The sequence below is a fragment of the Ranitomeya imitator genome, chromosome 5 (assembly GCF_032444005.1).
Source record: "Ranitomeya imitator isolate aRanImi1 chromosome 5, aRanImi1.pri, whole genome shotgun sequence".
Lineage (NCBI taxonomy): Eukaryota > Metazoa > Chordata > Amphibia > Anura > Dendrobatidae > Ranitomeya > Ranitomeya imitator.
In genome coordinates this window covers 146,265,625-146,288,352 of record NC_091286.1, presented here as the reverse complement: position 1 = coordinate 146,288,352, position 22,728 = coordinate 146,265,625, and the positions used below count along the sequence as shown (strand labels likewise).

The window sequence follows — 22,728 nt, the reverse complement described above, 5'->3', positions numbered from 1 at the left end:
TGCTGACACACTCCAGCCACATGAGGTCTGGCATTGTACTGCATTAGGAGCAACCCAGGGCCAACCGCACCAGCATATAGTCTCAGAATCAGTCTGAGGATCTCATCTCGGTACCTAATGGCAGTCAGGCTACCTCTGGTGAGCACATGGAGGCCTGTGCGGTCCTCCAAAGAAATGCCACCCCACACCATTACTGACCCACTGCCAAACCGGTCATGCTGAAGGATGTTGCAGGCAGCAGATCGCTCTCCACGGCATCTCCAGACTCTCACGTCTGTAAAGGGCAATAGAATAAATGGCGCTATAATAATTAATAATAAGAATTATATATATATAGGTTATGAAAAATATTTGCTTTTAAAACGATGTGTACATCTGTGTATTACAATGCGATTTTAACATGAGCTTTTACATACAGAGAACTGCTGTATGTAAAAGCTCATGTTAAAATCGCATTGCATACGGATTTCATACGGTTACTAGATGCAAGGAAATCGCATCCTCGCATTGCAAACGGATTACATACGAATCACCATATGGAGAACATTTGCACGATTCTCGGCTGTCAAAATCGGACCGATTTTTTATAAGTTAAGTGTGACTCCAGCCTATAGTGGGTTCTAGTGAATCTCCATTCTCCTCAGCTTGCTGTATAGAGTTATCACCCTGCTTGTCAGATGCTGCAGGTTCTGCTGGGAGCAGTTGTTCCTCTTCCTCCTCTGAAAGTTCATCATCAGCAGGGTTATTTAGCATGCTGGCAGCCAGTAGCATATTAGCAGCTTTATTCTCCAAGCAAGCAAATCTCTCCAATTTAGCAGCCACTTCAAGCCTCTTTGCAAGGGCTACATTAGCTTTTGCAGCCCCTGCATTGGCATCGGTGCCATCTTGATTCTGAGTGCTTACCGTGACCCCAGTATCCTTCTACCTTTTTCGGGTCATTCTGTCTGCCAGCACACTCAGATGATTGATCCTTAGCCTCCAGGAACTCTCCCCTTCGTCCTGGTGTGTTAGATGAGTGTTCCAGAGCAGAGATCAGGATAAAAGATATAAATCTCAGCAAGAGTTCTCTGTGCTGTTTCCTACTTCATGCTGTGCTAGGCCACGCCCCCACCCCAAAACATCTTTAAACCTCCATCATGTTTGACTATAGGTACCGTGTTTTTGTTTTTTGTAGGCCTCATTCCGTTTTCGGTAAACAGTAGAATAATGTGCTTTATCAAAAAACTCTCTTGGTCTTATCGGTCCACAAGATGCTTTTCCAGAAGGATTTTGGCTTCTTCACATACATTTTGCCAAATTTCAGTCTAGCTTTTAGAGTCTCTGTGTCAGAAGAGAGGACCTCCTGGATCTCCAGCCATAGTGTATCATTTCATTCAAATATCAACGGCTAGTTCGCATTGATGTTGATGCACCCTGAGTCTGCAGAACAGCTTGAATGTCATTGGAGCTGCTTATGCGCCATCCGGACTATACTATGTTGCAACGTTTCATCAATTGTTCTCCGCCGTCCATGTCCAAAGAAATTAGCTACAGTGCCATTGGTTGTAAACTTGATTATGTTGTGCACCGTGGACAAAGGAACATCAAGATTTCTGGAGATGGACTTGTAACCGGAAGATTGCTGATATTTTTCAAGGATTTTGGGCCTCAAATCCTCAGACAGTTCTCTTCTCCCTTCTTTTCTTCATTTTTGTGTGGGAAGCTGAAGGTCGGTGCGGCAGATGATCAGAAGAATTCTCTATTATGTGCCCTATAGAAGTTTTGTGCCTGTCCAGAACAAGTGAAGGTGAGCATTACTTACTTAGACCTTGTCCTATGCAGTTGCTGATTCACTCAGGGAGCACTTTCTCTCTATTATCTTTCATCTCCATGCTTTATGTAGCACACACAAATAGACAATGCAAGGATTGAGTCAACTTCTCCCCATTTTATCTAGTTTCAGGTGTGATTTTCATATTGCCCACATCTATTACTTGCCATAGGTGAGTTTGAACGAGCATCACATGCTTGAAACAGTTGTTTACCCACTATTTTGAAGAATTTTGTCTGGCCCATTTTTGAGGTTTTGTGTTAAATTATGTCCAATTTGGCTTTTTTTTCTATTTTTTGTGTTGTTCCAATACACACAAAAGAAAAAAACAATTGCATAACGAAACATGTGTAATTGCAATAATTGTCGGGGAGAAATACTTTATTTTCTGGAACAATTTCAAGGGTGTCAACACTAAGTGCAGCAAAACAAAGAAAGACCTTTTATTATACTCGCCTACGAAGCAGTATGGGTACCGTCACACAGTGGCACTTTTGTCGCTACGACGGTACGATTCGTGACGTTCCAGCGATATCCATACGATACCGCTGTGTCTGACATGCAGCAGCGATCAGGGATCCTGCTGAGAATCGTACGTCGTAGCAGATCGTTTGGAACATTCTTTCGTCGCTGGATCTCCCGCTGTCATCGCTAGATCGGTGTGTGTGACACCGATCTAGCGATGCGTTCGCTTGTAACCAGGGTAAACATCGGGTTACTAAGCGTAGGGCCGCGCTTAGTAACCCGATGTTTACCCTGGTTACCAGCGTAAATGTAAAAAAAAACAAACAGTACATACTTACATTCCGGTGTCCGTCAGGTCCCTTGCCGTCTGCTTCCCGCACTCACTGACTGCCGGCCGTAAAGTGAAAGCAGAGCACAGCGGTGACGTCAGTGAGTGCGGGAAGCAGACGGCAAGGGACAGACACCGGAATGTAAGTATGTACTGTTTGTTTTTTTTACGCTGGTAACCAGGGTAAACATCGGGTTACTAAGCGCGGTCCTGCGCTTAGTAACCCGATGTTTACCCTGGTTACCCGGGGACCTCGGCATCGTTGGTCGCTGGAGAGCTGTCTGTGTGACAGCTCTCCAGCGACCCCACTACGACTTACCAACGATCACGGCCAGGTCGTATCGCTGGTCGTGATCGTTGGTAAATCGTATAGTGTGACGGTACCCTTAGGTCCTATGAGTGTTGCTGGTCTTGGCACCTCTTCTCCTCTTGTGATGCCGTCTTGCTTCTCTGCTTCATGTGGATGATGTGGCCTACCAGTGTTCCTCATCTCGCTCATAAGCTGACGTACTTATCTCTTCCCTGCTGAGGTCAAAGCAAAGTACTGTCCTGCGCATGCACAGAGAGAGGTCAAAAGGTCACTCTGGTGCTTTGCCCTCAGTAGGGCAGAAAATAGTATGTCTGTACAGGAAAGCAATGGAGAACATGGTTTTAAACTCTTTAAAGCCAGCATGCACGTTCCCATCTTTTCTCACTTGCTCAAAGAGTTTATGATCCTGCTAGATTGCTTGTCTCTGCACCTTATTGCATCCTGCTGTCTTAAGTTATTTGAGCGATAATTAACGAATTAGACTAGTGATAGAACTAAGCACAAACCTTTCTACATACAATATTTAGACAAGAGTTAAGGGGAAGCCACTTGTGAAAGGGGACATATGTGCAGATTTTCTCTAAGTGCCATAATTTTCAAAGTGCCAGGGCAGTTAAACATGGTAGGAGACAGGTAAGACACACAAACAATCTTGTTCCAAGTGCAAAATGTATTCACCCAATTTTTACCGTTTATGTTCTAGCTGATAGACACTCATGTCTACCATTCTCACAACTCATCTAACAATCTTTTCACTATCAATATTCTCCTTATTGCAGGAGATGTTGTTAGGGCTAGCGGAACGCACCAAATAATTAGAGAAAAGGAATAAGGTGCGTTCGCAGCCCGGGGTCCACCGTGCAGAGATGGTACCTGCTGCTAAGCAATGATGGACTATATGGCGGTGCAATGAGGATACACACGGGTTAGCTTCACCCTGTTTGAAAGAAGCGAATCCTGTTGGTCACAGGGCCGCAGTACCGCACGTAACAAAACTAATAATTAAATAGCACGAGAGTGCATGCGATGCCGCACTGGCGGACGCCACTAACCACCCAGACTTGGGTTTGGAAAGCGCGGTGATAGCGCACGGCGCCGCACTGGACAGCAATAGACGCCGTTTGTGTACCAGTGTTGGTTACAAGTCGGGCGCTAGATTACAATCATCCTCCTTACGCGAGCATTCAAACACAAGGGAGGGGATGATTTAAAGAGCGACTTTCATTCACAACACACACACATAAACAAGTGTATACTAGCGCATAGCCGTGCGGCCATGCGAACCTTATATAGCTGCAGCATGTACAGGACCTTCCCAGAAGGACCAATGGGAGGCTGCCAAAGAAGTTGAGCACCTTCAGGACCTTCCTGGAGGACCAATGGGATCTGCTGCAGTATCTGAGCATGTGACCCTCAATCTCCAATGGGAGATCTTGCCCTGGGCATGCTCAGAAGGGCAAAAGCAGGACTTGGTCCCAAAAGCGTCTGCTCGCCGCTGCCCAGCACTGGCTTCAATGGCAGAAGCAGGAAAAGCAGCAGTAACCCTTTGCACAGAGTGAGACTGAGCAAGACGCTGGGACCGACGTCTCTACTGAGCAGGCTCCACTGCGGCTGATGCAGAATGAGAGACCGCAGCAGACATGGTTCGAGATTCCCCCTGTGCAGCGGCGGGAACTCAACTCCCAACAGATGTCTCCCCGAACTTAGGCCCTTTTTTGTGATCGTAACTTTAACTCTTTACTACATTCAGAAACCCTGCCGATCTCATTAATTGTAACACTAATTCAGGCACCACTGTATGGTTCCTCTACCATGCAGGAATGCCAGCATGTTCCCTACTTCCTGATTATCGACGGTGCGCTTAGTGCGCGCACGCTGCCCTGTTCTTATAGGGCCTGCGTGCACCTGCAAGATGGCTCCCAGCCAATAGCTCCAATAGAGAGGTGCCAAAGCAACAAGTGTCATTAGGTAGTGTAGTAGTCTACTAATGATTTGTGAGGTCCCCTGGTCCTGGTGTGGCCAGTGTCCTTAACTTGTAGTCCCTGGCCCTTGTGCAGCCAGTCCTGAACTCCAAGTTCTTGGTCAGTGTGCGGCCAGGGCCTGAAGAACATTCCCCGATCCATGTGCTGCTAGTCCTTGAATCAGTATCCAAGACCAGTGTGTCTGAACGTGTGCTTATCTGAGTATTCCGAGTATCCGGACTGACCCGAACTAACAGTGTCCGAATCAGCCATGTCTGAGTCTCCGTGTCAGTAACCGTTCTACCCGTGTATCCTGAAACTAGTTGTCTGAAGGGAGCCCAAGTCCTATCTGTATGTGTGCATCTTACTCCTGGTGTCAGCAGTTGCAGTATGGACTGCCTAGGAGTAGTACCTGGCAGCAACCTGCAGCTCAAGCCTGAATCCAACATCAGGAACTCCAGTGAACACCAGGTAGCCACTTAGGTAAGCTCCTCCTAGGGAAGCTCGACCAAGTGGCAGAGTGCATCCACAAACCACGTGCACCACCTGCTTGAATCGCATTAATATTCATTGCATGCCTTCTGTCTCATTTAAATATGCCCTCGTCGTTTAACAGACTCTCCTATATCCATGACTTTTTCATTTTCACAGCTTACTAACTCTCCTACACATGAAGACAGGAATACGCCACACCTGATCTTCTCCTGGTACTGCTCAGTGCATGATTTTACTAATTCCCCTTTCCCACCCTCTGGCCACAACCGTCTTTCATTCTCTATTAAGAATGGTCACCACTAAGGCCAACCCCGCTTACCAATCTTATAGGAATATACATGCAACTAGATTGTGGCCCGATTCTAACGCATCGGGTATTCTAGAATATGCATGTCCCCGTAGTATATGGACAATGATGATTCCAGAATTCGCGGCAGACTTTGACCGTCGCTGATTGGTCGAGGCAACCTTTATGACATTATTGTCGCCATGGCAACCATTATGACATCATCATCGCTGTGCCCGTTGCTGATTGGTTGAGGCCTGGCGGCCTCGACCAATCAGACGCGGGATGTCTACGTCCTTTATGACATCATCGTCGCTGTGCCCATCGCTGATTGGTCGAGGCCTAGCGGCCTCGACCAATCAGAGACGCGGGATTTCTACATCGATGCTGTGCCCGTCGCTGATTGGTTGAGGCCGCCAGAGAGGCGGGATTTCCAGGACAGACAGACAGACAGAAAGACAGACAGAAAGACAGACAGAAAGACAGACAGACAGACACACAGACAGACAGACGGAAAAACCCTTAGGCAATTATATATATATAGATTAATACCCAGAAACTTATGAAGAATTTATAGTGATCATTAGCCCCAATCTCCTCCCTCTCATGTCCTGACTCTGTTCTCCAGCGATGCTTCAACTGCGGCGTACGGCTGTGGAAAAAAGCAATCTGGCCAAAGATTTCATCCATTATAAATTCATGCTTAAAACATACAACTCTGTCCTTCACTTTTCTAAACAAGTCTACTTCAACACCCTTATCACCTCACTTTCCAACAATCCTAAACGACTCTGACCCTTTTCATTCCTTCCTCAGTCCAAGCATGGAGGCCCCACCATCAACCTCAGCGCTAACAATCTGACAAATTATTTCAAAGAAAAAAATTGACCACATCTGACAGGAAATGTTTTCCCATTGCCCTAATATCATGAATACTCTTCCATCCCTGCACTTCATCTAGCTAATTTTCTGTCTTTGAACCAGTCAGGGAAGAAGTTATTAGGCTCCTCGCATTTTCTCGCCTTACAACTTGCGCCAGTGACCCTATTCCCTCACACCTCCTTTAGTCCCCTTCCTCGGCTGTCAATACTCACCTAACTAGAATATTTAATCTATCCCGCTCTCTCATCTAGTATTTTTCCTTCCCCCTTCAAACATGCCGGCAAATACTCATTACTTAAAAAAAGCATCCCTCGACCAGAACTGTGCTTCTAAATACTGTACAGACTTGCTTGTAATTTCGCCTTCATTTCTAAACATCTAGAACATTTGGTCCACACCCATCTAATCTGCTCTCTCTCAGATATCACTCTTCTTTATCCTTTACAATCTGGTTTTCGCTCCTTACACTCTACTGAAACTTCACTTACTAAAGTCTCTAATGATCTAATAACAGCTAAATCTAATAGTCCATGGCGATTTGCCTGGATTTCTCTGTAGCATTTGACACTTTGAATCACAAGCTTCACCTCACTATGCTCCGCTCTATCGGCCTCAAGCATACTGCCCTCTTGGTTCTCCTCCTACCGCTATGACCACTCCTCCACTATATCTTTTGCTGGCTCCTCTTATGTTCCTTTTCCCCTTACTGTTGGGATTCCCTCCTCTTCTCCCTATATAATACCTCTATTAAACAAACAATCAGTAGATTTGTTTTTCAGTACCATCTACAGTTGTAGAAACTGTCCAGCTCACCCAGTTGCTCTATGCTCATCCACCTGGGGCTCAGACACTGGCCTTTCCCAGGCCTCACATCAAGGAAAATAGAAAAAATTGGAGTCCGACTCAACAGGACTGCATTTTCCTTTTCTTTTTCGAAAGAAAATAAAGTGCATACAAAAGAAAAATTTACATCATGTGGGCTCAGGGCCGGAGGGAGTCCGGACATCGGCGTAGTATTAAGCCCAATGTCGGAAAGGTGTTAAAGGGGCCCACTGAGACTTTCGCCTGGGGCTCATGAAACCCTGAAGCCAACCCTGGTTCTACCATTACTCCACAGCAGCACACCTGCTGTCTTGGGGTCATATTTGACTCCAATCTTTCCTTAACTCCACACATCCGATCATTAGCTCGCTCATGTCATCTACACCTCAAAAAATCTCTAGACTTCAACCTTTTCTTACCTTTCACTCTGCAAAAACTCTTACTGTTTCTTTTACTCATCCTCGTTTCGACTATAGTAACTCTCTACTAATCTCTACTGTGCCTGTCGTTTTCAGTGGTTACCCATCCACTAAAGATTCTAATATAAACTTATCACTCTCACCAATAAAGCTCTCCACAATTCTTTAACGCCCTACATCTCCTCCCTGATCTCTATTATTGTACCCATGCCCTCCATTATACTAATAACCTAAGACTAACATTCTCAATAAGCCGAACCTCCCCTTCCGTCTCCAAGTCTACTCATGAGCTGCGTTAATTTTGTGAAATACACTATCCAGGACAATTCAATTTATTCCCAATACCAACAGTTTTAAGAGTACCCTAAATAAGCAAGTCTTTAGACTGGCCTATCGCTTCACCTCACTTATTTAACTATTCCAGTTGTGCACTTCCAAAATTTTCTTACAAATCTGGTCTCTCACAGCATCTGTTTACACAGACTGAATACATTTAATAGTACTCTGTATCTGTACATATACAGATACTGGCTGGTGACTGGTTCCTGCAGCATAACTTGAGCACCTTATTTATCATATTGATTGCGGGACCATACATACAATAAAAGCACTTTTTACCATTGTCCTTTCGTGTCTCTCCTATTTTTCATACATTGCAAGCTTGTGATCAGGGCCCGCACTCCTTTTGGTATCTGTTGAATTATGTGTTTACTTTGATATGTCTCTTTTGTCTGTACAAGTTCCCTCTAAAATGTAAAGTGCTGCCGAATATGTTGGCGCTATAAAAATAAAAATGATTTGACATGTTTAATATCCTAATCAGATTTATTACAGTAAAATGTAATACCTTCTTTGTACAGCATGTCTATGGCACCTACACCTGGATAGAGCTTCCCATTGTGGTCACGAATTGGTACAATAAAACAGTGCGGCCCTAGAGAAACAAAAGGTTACAGTCAAGTCTACCTTCACATGAATTTATTACCTATTACACTTTACAAATCAATGCTGTGTAATTTATGTGACAGATCAGAACAAGCACTCACATGTTTAGTCTGCATTGGCATACATATTACCTGGCAAAGTCTTTTAAGATAGAAAGATATATAATGCAAACATAGCCAGAGCTCTAATTAACTTGTTGTCGCCTTGACTGAACCGTCTAGTCATAGAACTGAACAATTGCCTGCATCTTCCAGATGAATGAAGGCAGAGACAATATTGCAACCCTTCTTGTCTGAAGAATAACCAGAGGAACAAACCTTGAGATTTTCCATTTAGAATTAGTTGTGCAAACACAGCAGCATAATTCCCTTTCATTGTATTGCCAATATACATTTTCTCTGCATTCTCACAAGGGGTATGGATAATGAACTCCTGAAGAAACAAAAAAACAGATAGAATGGTATAAAGATCATGTGGAGAGAGAGAAGCAATAAGTTTCCTTTACTGTTATTGACTTTTCTGTTGCAGCCAAACCAGTCTTAATGGTTTGTGACATTTTATCAACATACATTTTTATTTAAGTTATAGTATAGGTAGACGAGATTGTTACAAATCCTTCATGTTAAAAGTATTGAAGAAAAAGTGCAGACAGGCTCATGTGGCCATTACAGGACTCAAGACAAAATACAGGCAACAGTTAATTCAGCATAAAATGCAGTGATGTGTAATCAGAAAGATACATATTGCTTTAATCAAGTTTTAAATATTAAAAAAAAATTATATCACCATCTATACTTAAAAACCCTATATATGCTAATATAGTGTTTCCTCGAAAATAAGCAATAGCATGACTTTACAGGATTTTTGGAGTATGTTTAAAACTTAAGCCATACTCCAAAAGAAAATGGAACGCCCACCAGGGCCTGGGGATACTCTGTAACGGGTCTGGTACTTAAAGGGCATGTCACGGTGGCGGCGACCCGGTCTGTGGCCCCTTGGCGCCCATGTTAAAGGGAATCTCTTTAAAGGGGTTTTGAATAAAGTTTGTGTTTGTGACGCCACCTGTGGTATTCGGTCAGTGGGGACCGACGCTTCTTAACCCCTTCATGACCCAGCCTATTTTGACCTTAAAGACCTTGCCGTTTTTTGCAATTCTGACCAGTGTCCCTTCATGAGGTAATAACTCAGGAACGCTTCAATGGATCCTAGCGGTTCTGAGATTGTTTTTTCGTGACATATTGGGCTTCATGTTAGTGGTAAATTTAGGTCAATAAATTCTGTGTTTATTTGTGATAAAAACGGAAATTTGGCGAAAATTTTGAAAATTTCGCAATTTTCACATTTTGAATTTTTATTCTGTTAAACCAGAGAGTTATGTGACACAAAATAGTTAATAAATAACATTTCCCACATGTATACTTTACATCAGCACAATTTTGGAAACAAAATTTTTTTTTGCTAGGAAGTTATAAGGGTTAAAATTTGACCAGCGATTTCTCATTTTTACAACGAAATTTACAAAACCATTTTTTTTAGGGACCACCTCACATTTGAAGTCAGTTTGAGGGGTCTATATGGCTGAAAATACCCAAAAGTGACACCATTCTAAAAACTGCACCCCTCAAGGTGCACAAAACCACATTCAAGAAGTTTATTAACCCTTCAGGTGCTTCACAGCAGCAGAAGCAACATGGAAGGAAAAAATGAACATTTAACTTTTTAGTCACAAAAATGATTTTTCAGCAACAATTTTTTTATTTTCCCAATGGTAAAAGGAGAAACTGAACCACGTAAGTTGTTGTCCAATTTGTCCTGAGTACGCTGATACCTCATATGTGGGGGTAAACCACTGTTTGGGCACACGGCAGGGCTTGGAAGGGAAGGAGCGCCATTTGACTTTTTGAATGAAAAATTGGCTGCACTCTTTAGCGGACACCATGTCACATTTGGAGAGACCCTGTGTGCTTAAACATTGGAGCTCCCCCACAAGTGACCCCATTTTGGAAACTGGACCCCCCAAGGAACTTATCTAGATGCCTAGTGAGCACTTTAAACCCTCAGGTGCTTCACAAATTGATCCGTAAAAATGAAAAAGTACTTTTTTTTCACAAAAAAATTATTTTTGCCTCAATTTTTTCATTTTAACATGAGCAATAGGATAAAATGGATCCTAAAATTTGTTGAGCAATTTCTCCCGAGTACGCCAATACCTCATATGTGGGGGTAAACCACTGTTTGGGCACACGGCAGGGCTCGGAAGGGAAGGCGCGCCTTTTAACTTTTTGAATGGAAAATTAGCTCCAATTGTTAGCGGACACCATGTCGCATTTGGAGAGCCCCTGTGTGCCTATGCAATGGAGCTCCCCCACAAGTGACCCCATTTTGGAAACTAGACCCCCCAAGGAACTTATCTAGATGCATACTGAGCACTTTAAACCCCCAGGTGCTTCACAGAAGTTTATAATGCAGAGCCATGAAAATAAAAAATAACTTTTCTTTTCTCAAAAATGATTTTTTAGCCTGGAATTTCCTATTTTGCCAATGGTAATAGGAGAAATTGGACCACAAATGTTGTTGTCCAGTTTGTCCTGAGTATGCAGATACCCCATATGTGGGGGTAAACCACTGTTTGGGCGCACGGCAGGGCTCAGAAGGGAAGGCACACCATTTGGCTTTTTAAATGGAAAATTATCTCCAATCATTAGCGGACACCATGTCGCGTTTGGAGAGCCCCTGTGTGCCTAAACATTGGAGATCCCCCACAAATTACCCCATTTTGGAAACTAGACCCCCAAAGGAACTAATCTAGATGTGTAGTGAGCACTTTGAACCCTCAAGTGCTTCACAGAAGTTTATAACGCAGAACCATGAAAAAAAAAAAAAAAAAATATTTTCTCAAAAATGAATTTTAGCCCGCAATTTTTTATTTTCCCAAGGGTAACAGGAGAAATTTGACCCCAAAAGTTGTTGTCCAGTTTCTCCTGAGTACGCTGATACCCCATATGTGGGGGTAAACCACTGTTTAGGCACATGCTGGGGCTCGGAAGTGAAGTAGTGACGTTTTGAAATGCAGACTTTGATGGAATGCTCTGTGGGCGTCACGTTGCGTTTGCAGAGCCCCTGATGTGCCTAAACAGTAGAAACCCCCCACAAGTGACCCCATTTTGGAAACTAGACCCCCAAAGGAACTTATCTAGATGTGTGGTGAGCACTTTCAACCCCCAAGTGCTTTACAGAAGTTTATAACGCAGAGCCGTGAAAATAATAAATATGTTTTCTTTCCTCAAAAATAATTTTTTAGCCCAGAATTTTTTATTTTCCCAAGGGTTACAGGAGAAATTGGACCACAAAAGTTGTTGTCCAGTTTCTCCTGAGTACGCTGATGCCCCATGTGTGGGGGTAAACCACTGTTTGGGCACACGTGGGGGCTCAGAAGGGAAGTAGTGACTTTTGAAATGCAGACTTTGATGGAATGGTCTGCGGGCGTCACGTTGCGTTTGCAGAGCCCCTGGTGTGCCTAAACAGTAGAAACCCCCCACAAGTGACCCCATTTTGGAAACTAGACCCCCCAAGGAACTTATCTAGATAGTGGTGAGCACTTTGAACCCCCAAGTGCTTCACAGACGTTTACAACGCAGAGCCGTAAAAATAAAAAATCATTTTTCTTTCCTCAAAAATGATGTTTTAGCAAGCAATTTTTTATTTTCTCAAGGGTAACAGGAGAAATTGGACCCCAGTAATTGTTGCGCAGTTTGTCCTGAGTATGCTGGTACCCCATATGTGGGGGTAAACCACTGTTTGGGCACACGTCGGGGTTCGGAAGTGAGGGAGCACCATTTGAATTTTTGAATACAAGATTGGCTGGAATCAATGGTGGCGCCATGTTGCGTTTGGAGACCCCTGATGTGCCTAAACAGTGGTAACCCCTCAATTCTAACTCCAACACTAACCCCAACACACCCCTAACCACAACCCTAACCCCAACACACCCCTAACCACAACCCTAACCCCAACACACCCCTAACCCTAACCACAACCCTAATTCCAACCCAACCCTAAGGCTACGTGCCAACGTTGCGGATTCGTATGAGATTTTTCAGCACCATTTTTGAAAAATCCGCGGGTAAAAGGCACTGCGTTTTACCTGTGGATTTACCGTGGATTTCCAGTGTTTTTTGTGCGGATTTCACCTGTGGATTCCTATTGAGGAACAGGTGTAAAACGCTGCGGAATCCGCACAAAGAATTGACATGCTGCGGAAAATACAACGCAGCGTTCCCGCGCGGTATTTTCCGCACCATGGGCACAGCGGATTTGGTTTTCCATATGTTTACATGGTACTGTAAACCTGATGGAACACTGCTGCGGATCCTCAGCCAAATCCGCACCGTGTGCACATAGCCTAATTCTAAAGGTATGTGCACACGCTGCAGAAAATGCTGCGGATCCGCAGCAGTTTCCCATGAGTTTACAGTTCAATGTGAACCTATGGGAACCAAACATCGCTGTACACATGCTGCGGAAAAACTGCACGGAAACGCAGCGGTTTACATTCCGCAGCATGTCACTTCGTTCTGCGGATTCCGCAGCGGTTTTACAACTGCTCCAATAGAAAATCGCAGTTGTAAAACCGCAGTGAAATGCGCAGAAAAACCGCGGTAAATCCACGATAAATCGGCAGCGGTTTAGCACTGTGGATTTTTCAAATCCGCTGCGGAAAAATCCGCATAGGACCAGAATATGTGTGCACATTCCTAACCCTAACCCTACCCCTGCCCCTAACCCTACCCCTAACCCTAACCCTACCCCTAACCCTAACCCTACCCCTAGTTCTTACCCCAACCTTAGTGGAAAAAAAAAATTCTTTATTTTTTTTATTGTCCCTATCTATGGGGGTGACAAAGGGGGGGGTCATTTACTATTTTTTTTATTTTGATCACTGAGATAGGTTATATCTCAGTGATCAAAATTCACTCTGGAACGAATCTGCCGGCCGGCAGATTCGGCGGGCGCACTGCACATGCGCTCGCCATTTTGGAAGATGGCGGCGCCCAGGAAAGAAGACGGACGGACCTCGGGCGGCTAGGTAAGTATAAGGGGGGAGATCAGGGCACGGGGGGGGGGCGTCGGAGCATGGGGGGGTGGATCGGAGCATGGGGGGGTGGATCGGAACACGGGAGGGAGGATTGGAGCACGGGGGAGGATTGGAGCACGGGGTGAGGGATCGCTGTGCGGGGGGGGTGGATCGGAGCACGGGGGGGGGTCGCTGTGTGTGGGGGGGGATCGGAGTGCGGGGGGGTTTGATTGGAGCGCGGGGGGTGTGATTGGTGCACGGGGGAAGCGGACAGGAGGACGGGGGAGCGGAGCACAGGACGGAGGGGAGCGGACCACAGATCGGGGGGCTGGGGGGGCGATCGGAGGGGTGGGGTGGGTGCACATAAGTGTTTCCAGCCATGGCCGATGATATTGCAGCATCGGTCATGGCTGGATTGTAATATTTCACCAGTTTTTTAGGTGAAATATTACAAATCGCTCTGATTGGCAGTTTCACTTTCAACAGCCAATCAGAGCGATCGTAGCCACGAGGGGGTGAAGCCACCCCCCCTGGGCTAAACTACCACTCCCCCTGTCCCTGCAGATCGGGTGAAATGGGAGTTAACCCTTTCACCCGGCCTGCAGGGACGCGATCTTTCCATGACGCATATGCTGCGTCATGGGTCGGAATGGCACCGACTTTCATGACGCAGCGTATGCGTCAAAGGTCGGGAAGGGGTTAAAGGGGTCCTCTGGGGTGATGTTATGGCAGCTAGGATGATATAACTTCCTACAGGTGAAGTAGGTCCCCAGGGCTTCCGGTGCATAAATGAAGATGGTGAGTGGCGCAGTAAAGAACGGAGGACACAGGTTTTCAGTCTCTTTACCTGGTTTACTGAAGGCTTCAGGCAATCGCAGTCCAGGGCACCAGATCACAGATACAGGCAGAGTCCCCTTAACCAGGTGGAGTTGAAAGCCTTCCTACCAGAGCTTTAGTGTAGTCCCTTGCTACCTGTGGCTTCCATCAAGGTCCTCACAGTTCTCTCTGTCCTCCATAAAGGTGGGACACTAACCCATATGACAGGTTGCTCGAGTCTTTTTACAGGGTCTCTATCAAGACCCGGGCTCTATGTGCCACTGTGTCTCCTGGGTATTAGGGGGAACAGATTAATGTATATACTCTATTATAAGCCGAGATTTTCAGCTAAAAAAAATGGGTTGAAAGTGCCCCTCTCGGCTTATACTTGAGTCATGGAAGGCAGGGGGTCGGCGGGTGAGCAACGCCTGTCAAATACTCACCTGCTCCCAGCGCTCCTGAGGCGGTCCCCACATGTCCCATGGTCTTCGGGCACGGCAGCTTCTCCCCCTGTAAAGCGGTCAGTGGTAACGTTCATTAAAGTTATGAATATGGACTCCACTCCCATAGGGGTGGAGACGCATATTCATTACTGTAATGAGCGGTGCCACATGACCGCTCACTACAGGAAGAAGCTGCTGCTCCCGGAGACCGCGTCCGGAGCGCTGGGAGCAGGTGAGTATGTCATAATCACCTTTCCGCATTCCACCGCCGCCTCATCTTCCGCGTCGTCTGCACTGACTGTTCAGGTCAGAGGGCGGGATGACGTATTAGTGTGCGCGCCGCCCTCTGCCTGTAGAGTCAGTGCGGAGAGACGGGACGCTGAGGAGCAGCGAGCAGCGACGAGAGGGGAGTATGTCATTTTTTTTTTTTTAGTGCAGTAGCAGCAGCATTACATGTGGCCATATGGAGCGTCTATGGGGCCATAAAGAACTGCATGGAGCATTATATGGGGCATCTATGGGGCCATAACTGCATGGAGCATTATATGGGGCATCTATGGGGCCATAACTGCATGGAGCATTATATGGGGCCATAAAGAACTACATGGAGCATTATATGGAGCATCTATGGGGCCATAACTGCATGGAGCATTATGTGGGGCCATAAAGAACTGAATGGAGCATTATATGGGGCCTGTCATGGTTAGGACAAGGTTATGTCTTGTACTCTCAGGGTTAATGTTCTTAGCCTCTCTTTGAAGATGGGAGGGCTATTTATACTCGCTCCTACCCTGGTATCCTTGTCAGCTATTGGTTTTCTGCAGTCTGTATGCTTGACATCTGTAGTGTGTGCTGGCTTGCTTTGTGTCTTGCTGTCACCTGCATTATTCGCTTTCCTGGATTACTGACCCCTGGCTTGGCTTCTGACTATTCTTTGACTCTCCCTGTTGGTATCTTGTAATCTCCTGGCTACGAACTCGGCTTGTTTCACTATTCTTTTATGCTTGTCCCTTCTCTGTTTCCCCGGCATCTGGCTCCGCCCCCTGCCGGCCTCCCACTCTATCACATGATCGTAGGTCCTTTTGCTTTACCTAGTCACTCTGTCTCATGTGAAAGGTCCCGTTGGTGATTGGGTTAGTTACCCGGTGTCTGGTCCAGCTCTGTTGCTGCTGGGTGCAGTTTCCCCTGCAGCATTTATACCCAGGTATCGTGACATTATAGCTGACCTGAGTTTTCTCCCTGGTGTGGGGGGTGGTGTTTGTATGCCATGGACCCGACACAGGCTCTCACAGCACAGGTTAATGACCTTTCTCAGCTTTTGCAGAAGCTGTCTATGGAACAGCAAGCCCTGGTCCACTCGCACCAACAGGTGCAGAGAGATGTGGCAGGTGTTTTACAGGTGTCTGCTCCATTTCGGTCCTGGAAGGGGGGTCCCTCTGATGTATCCTTAGCGGACCCCGAACCGCCGGTAAAATTACCCGACACTTTTTCTGGGGATAAAAAAAATTGTTCACGGTCATTAAGGAGGGATGCAAGTTATTTTTTGAGTTACGTCCCCGGGCCTCTGGAGGGTAGTTATCTACTATATAATTGTCTAAGGGTTACTTCCGTCTGTCCTTCTGTCTGTGTCTGTCTGTCACGGTTATTCATTCGCTGATTGGTCTTACCAGCTGCCTGTCATGGCTGCCGCGACCAATCAGCGACGGGCACAGTCCGGAAGAAAATGGCATGCTCCTTACTCCCTGCAGTCAGTGCCTGTCGCCCGCATACTCCCCTCCGGTCACCGCTAACACAGGGTTAATGCCGGCGATAACGCACTCCGTTACCGCAGCTATTAACCCTGTGTGTCCCCAACTTTTTACTATTGACACTGCCTATGCGGCATCAATAGTAAAAAATGTAATGTTAAAGTAATAAAAAAAAAAACTGCTATACTCACCCTCCGTAGTCGCTCGCGCCGGCTGCCATCTTCCATTGCAGGTTCCGGTGGCAAAGATGGTATGGGAGAAGGACCTGCCATGACGTCACGGTCATGTGACCATGACGTCATCACAGGCCCTGCGCGCCTGCGCTAGAAAGACCTGCCATGACGTCATGGTCATGTGACCATGACGTCATCACAGGTCCTCCGCTCATACTAACCCTGGGACCGGAAGATGCCGTAGACTACAAGGGGCCCTCGGAAAGGTGAGTATATGTTTATTTTTTATTTTTTAACCTGTGACAAACCTGGCTGGGCAATATACTACGTAGCTGGGCAATATACTACGTTACTGGCCAATATAATACGTGACTGGCCAATATAATACGTGACTGGGCAATATACTACGTGGCTCTATGCTGTATACTACATCACTGGGCAATATACTACGTAACTGGGCAATATACTACGTGGCTCTGTGCTGTATACTACGTCACTGAGCAATATACAATGTCACTGGGCAATATACTACGTGGCTGTGCAATATACTACGTAACTGGGCAATATACTACGTGTCTGGGCAATATCTTACGTCGCTGGGCAATATACTACGTTGCTGGGCAATATACTACGTGGCTGGGCAATATACGTGTCTGGGCAATATACTACGTCGCTGGGCAATATACTACGTTACTGGGCAATATACTATGTGGCTGGGCAATATACTACGTGGTTGGTCAATATACTACGTGGTTGGTCAATATACTACGTGGTTGGTCAATATACTATGTAACTGGGCAATATACTACGTGGCTGGGCAATATACTATGTCACTGGGCACTATACTACGTGGCTGGGCAATATACTACATGGCTGGGCAATATACTACGTGGTTGGTCAATATACTACGTCACTGGGCAATATACTACGTAGCTGGGCAATATACTACGTGGCTGTGCAATATACTACGTGGACATGCATATTCTAGAATACCCGATGCGTTAGAATCGGGCCACCATCTTGTGTCTTTATAAAGGGGGTCCCCGCAGGCATGGGCCTTCTTTCTCGCTTCCTCTGCTCCTGAACGTATGTCTGTGAACCTGTTTTTTGAGTCTCTGGGGCACATTTATGATGAGCGTCTGGCAGAAGATATGGTAATGAGTGTGACACAGTGGAAGCACTCCGCTGAATGGTCCTGCTCAGAGCTTAGGCGCTGGGCAGCTGAAGTTTCTTGGAACGATGCAGCCCTGAGGGGGTTATTCCGCATGGGTCTGTCCGACCGTCTGAAGGACACTAGCACTTCATCCTCCTCCTGATACCCTGGAGGACGCCTGTTGTGAATTCTGTGGTCAAGCTCCCTCCTGTGGTCATGAGTGGTACTTCGGCTGGTTCTGTCTATGAGCTTCCTCTGGTGGATGTGAGTGGGGCTGCGGCTTCTGAGTTTCCTTCCTCAGGTGACGAGGTTAAGTCGTTAGGTGCTGCTCTATTTAACTCCACCTAGTTCTTTGTTCCTGGCCTCCAGTCAATGTTCCAGTATTGGTCTTGCTTTCTCCTGGATCGTTCTTGTGGCCTGTCTGCCCTGCATAAGCTAAGTTTTGCTTGTGTTACTTTTGTTTGCTCTATTTTCTGTCCAGCTTGCTATATTGGTTTTTCTTGCTTGCTGGAAGCTCTGAGACACAGAGGGAGCACCTCCGTACCGTTAGTCGGTGCGGAGGGTCTTTTTGCCCCCTCTGCGTGGTTGTTTGTAGGTTCTTGTGCTGACCGCAAAGCTATCTTTCCTATCCTCGGTCTGTTCAGTAAGTCGGGCCTCACTTTGCTAAAATCTATTTCATCTCTGTGTTTGTATTTTCATCTTAACTCACAGTCATATGTGGGGGGCTGCCTTTTCCTTTGGGGAATTTCTCTGAGGCAAGGTAGGCTTATTTTTCTATCTTCAGGGCTAGCTAGTTTCTCAGGCTGTGCCGAGTTGCATAGGGAGCGTTAGGCGCAATCCACGGCTACCTCTAGTGTGGTATTATAGGATTAGGGATTGCGGTCAGCAGAGTTCCCACGTCTCAGAGCTCGTCCTATGTTAGTAACTATCAGGTCACTTTGTGTGCTCTTAACCACTAGGTCCATTGTGGTTCTGAATCACCTGTTCATAACAGACGCCATGACACAGGCAGTTCGAATGGACCGGAGACTCCGTGCTAGAGGAATGATGCAACAGGAGACTTCCTTGTTCTCTAAGTTATGTGACTCTGCACCTGTATCTGAACCCATGGAGATTGGGTCAGTCTCGGTCTCTGAAAGTGAGAGAAGACACCGCAGAGACAATCTACTGTGTTTTTACTGTGGAGCCTCTGGACATTGGAAAAGGAACTGTCCATCCTGCCCTTCTGTGAAACCATCTGAGAAACGACTGAGTCTGGGCAACAATCTAAGAGGTTGTCCAGACTAATGTTAAAGTAATAAAAATAAAAAAAACCTGCTATACTCACCCGCTGTAGTTGCTCGCGCCGGCCGCCATCTTCCGTTGCAGGTTCCGGTGGCAAAGATGGTATGGGAGAAGGACCTTCCATGACGTCACGGTCATGTGACCATGACGTCATCACAGGTCCTGCGCTCATACTAACCCTGGGACCGGAAGATGCCGTAGACTACAAGGGGCCCTCGGAAAGGTGAGTATATGTTTATTTTTTAACCTGTGACAAACCTGGCTGGGCAATATACTACGTAGCTGGGCAATATACTACGTTACTGGCCAATATAATACGTGACTGGGCAATATACTACGTGGCTCTATGCTGTATACTACATCACTGGGCAATATACTACGTAACTGGGCAATATACTACGTGGCTCTGTGCTGTATACTACGTGGCTCTGTGCTGTATACTACGTCACTGAGCAATATACTACGTCACTGGGCAATATACTACGTGGCTGTGCAATATACTACGTAACTGGGCAATATACTACGTGTCTGAGCAATATCTTACGTCGCTGGGCAATATACTATGTCACTGGGCAATATACTACGTGGCTGGGCAATATACTACGTGGCTGGGCAATATACTATGTAACTGTGCAATATACTACGTGGTTGGTCAATATACTACGTCACTGGGCAATATACTACGTAGCTGGGCAATATACTACGTGGCTGTGCAATATACTACGTGGACATGCATATTCTAGAATACCCGATGCGTTAGAATCGGGCCACCATCTAGTGTCTTTATAAAGGGGGTCCCCGCAGGCATGGGCCTTCTTTCTCTCTTCCTCTGCTCCTGAACGTATGTCTGTGAACCTGTTTTTTGAGTCTCTGGGGCACATTTATGATGAGCGTCTGGCAGAAGATATGGTAATGAGTGTGACACAGTGGAAGCACTCCGCTGAATGGTTCTGCTCAGAGCTTAGCCGCTGGGCAGCTGAAGTTTCTTGGAACGATGCAGCCCTGAGGGGGTTATTCCGCATGGGTTGTCCGACTGTCTGAAGGACACTAGCACTTCATCCTCCTCCTGATACCCTGGAGGACGCCATGACACAGGCAGTTCGAATGGACCGGAGACTCCGTGCTAGAGGAATGATGCAACAGGAGACTTCCTTGTTCTCTAAGTTATGTGACTCTGCACCTGTATCTGAACCCATGGATATTGGGTTAGTCTCGGTCTCTGAAAGTGAGAGAAGACACCGCAGAGACAATCTGTGTTTTTACTGTGGAGCCTCTGGACATTGGAAAAGGAACTGTCCATCCTGCCCTTCTGTGAAACCATCTGAGAAACGACTGAGTCTGGGCAACAATCTAGGAGGTTGTCCAGACTCCCAGGTACATTTTTTCTCGCTTACAAAACTTGTGCTCCAGATGAAATTGGAGCTTGCCGGCGGTCCTGTGGTGACCACCGCTTTTGTTGACAGCGGTTCTTCAGTTAATTTGATTGATGCCCAAGTTGTGACTCGTAATAAGATAGGGACAGTTAGGTTGAAAAACCCTGTTAAAATTTTGGCTGTTGATTTGTCCCCTCTTACCCAGGATGGAATTTGTTTAAAAACTGATGTTTTTTCTCTGAAAGTGGGTTCCACTCACGTGGAGCAATTAAGTTGTTTTGTATTGAATAATCTGCCTGCAGGACTGGTTCTGGGAATGCCCTGGCTGCAACGCCACAATCCTGCCATTGATTGGGTGGCGGGGGAGATTACTCAATGGAGATGTAAGGGTAATGGTCCGTGTTGTAACCTGGGATCTTTTGTTAACCCGATAAAGTCTGTATCTGTGTCGTCTGGAGGGTATTCCGGAGTACCTGAAAGACTTCGAAGACTTGTTTTCCGAAAGTGAGGCCGAGGCACTTCCACCACATTGACCTGGTGATTGTGCTATTAATGTAATCCCAGGAGCCAAAATTACCCAAGGCTCGTTTATACAATTTGTCTGGGCCCGAGCACCAAGCAATGAAAGAGTACATCACTGACAGACTCTGTAAGGGGCATATTCGACCTTCTGTTTCACCCGTCGCAGCGGGGTTTTTCTTTGTGAAGAAAAAAGATGGTGGTTTGCGACCGTGCCTCGACTTTCGGGAGCTGAATAAGATCACTGTGAAAAACACGTATCCTCTTCCTCTGATTCCTGATTTATGTAATCAACTCACCGGGGCCAAATGGTTTTCTAAGCTTAACTTACGAGGGGCTTATAACCTGATAAGGATTCGAAAGGGAGATAAATGGAAAACAGCTTTTCTGACTACCGAGGGCTTATTTGAAAATTTGGTTATGCCCTTCGGTCTCACTAACGCCCCTGCTGTGTTCCAGAATTTTATTAATGTTGTTTTTTCTTACCTGATTGGGTGCTATTTTGTCATTTACCTGGATGACATCTTGACACTCAGAGGACAGTCAGTCTCACTTACACCATCTTCAGACAGTTCTTGTGAGACTCAGGGAGAACCATTTATACGCAAAACTGGAGAAGTGCTCATTCTTTAGGCAAGAACTGTCTTTTCTGGGATTAATTGTATCTGGGGATGGGTTCCGCATGGACCTGGGGAAGGTTCAGGCCATTTCTGATTGGGTACAACCTCATGACCTGAAGGGGTTGCAGCGATTTCTGGGCTTGGCTAACTATTATAGGAAGTTCATTAAAGGGTTTTCACAGGTGGTGAAACCCTTAACGGACCTCACACTACAAGGGGCGGAGGTAAAAAATTGGTCCGAGGCCGCAAAAAATTCCTTCAGGACACTGAAGAAATGTTTTGTTTCAGCTCCCGTGTTGATACAACTCGACCCGTCGAGACCTTTTATTGTAGAGGTTGACACATTGGAGTTGGGGGTGGGGTCAGTGTTGTCTCAGGGCCCGTCCACCCTTACTAACCTTAAACCCTGTGCCTTTTTCTCAAAAAAATTATCTTCGGCTGAGAGAAATTATGATGTCAGCAACAGGGAATTGTTGGTAATTAAATTGGCCTTCGAAGAATGGAGGCATTTTTTGGAGGGGGCTGTTCATCCTGTTACGGTCATCACTGATCATAAAAATTGGGCCTATATCGAGTCTGCTAAGAGACTGACCCCCAGACAGGCTCGGTGGGCACTTTTTTTTTCTCTGTTTCATTTTACCATTACGTTCCGACCAGGGTCTAAAAATGTAAAGGCGGATGCTTTATTCCAAAGTTTTAATTGTGTGTCCCCTCCAGAACCTCCTTCCTCCATTCTTCAACCTGGAGTGGTTGTGGCTGAAATCTCATCTGAGTTACAGAGAGAGATTTTGGAAGCACAGTC

The 22,728-nt window shown here is 46.0% G+C and overlaps 1 protein-coding gene across 1 annotated transcript in view; it reads right to left on the bottom strand.

Moving 5' to 3' along the window:
* Positions 1-22,728, bottom strand: part of ACOXL (acyl-CoA oxidase like) — a 786,620-nt gene that overhangs the window by 598,951 nt on the left and 164,941 nt on the right. Inside the window, exons 6-7 of the mRNA XM_069769203.1 lie at positions 9,041-9,155; positions 8,626-8,712 (exon numbers count right to left, since the gene is read on the bottom strand). Of these exons, the coding sequence (XP_069625304.1) occupies positions 8,626-8,712; positions 9,041-9,155 (202 nt within the window). The remainder of the gene's footprint in view (positions 1-8,625; positions 8,713-9,040; positions 9,156-22,728) is intronic.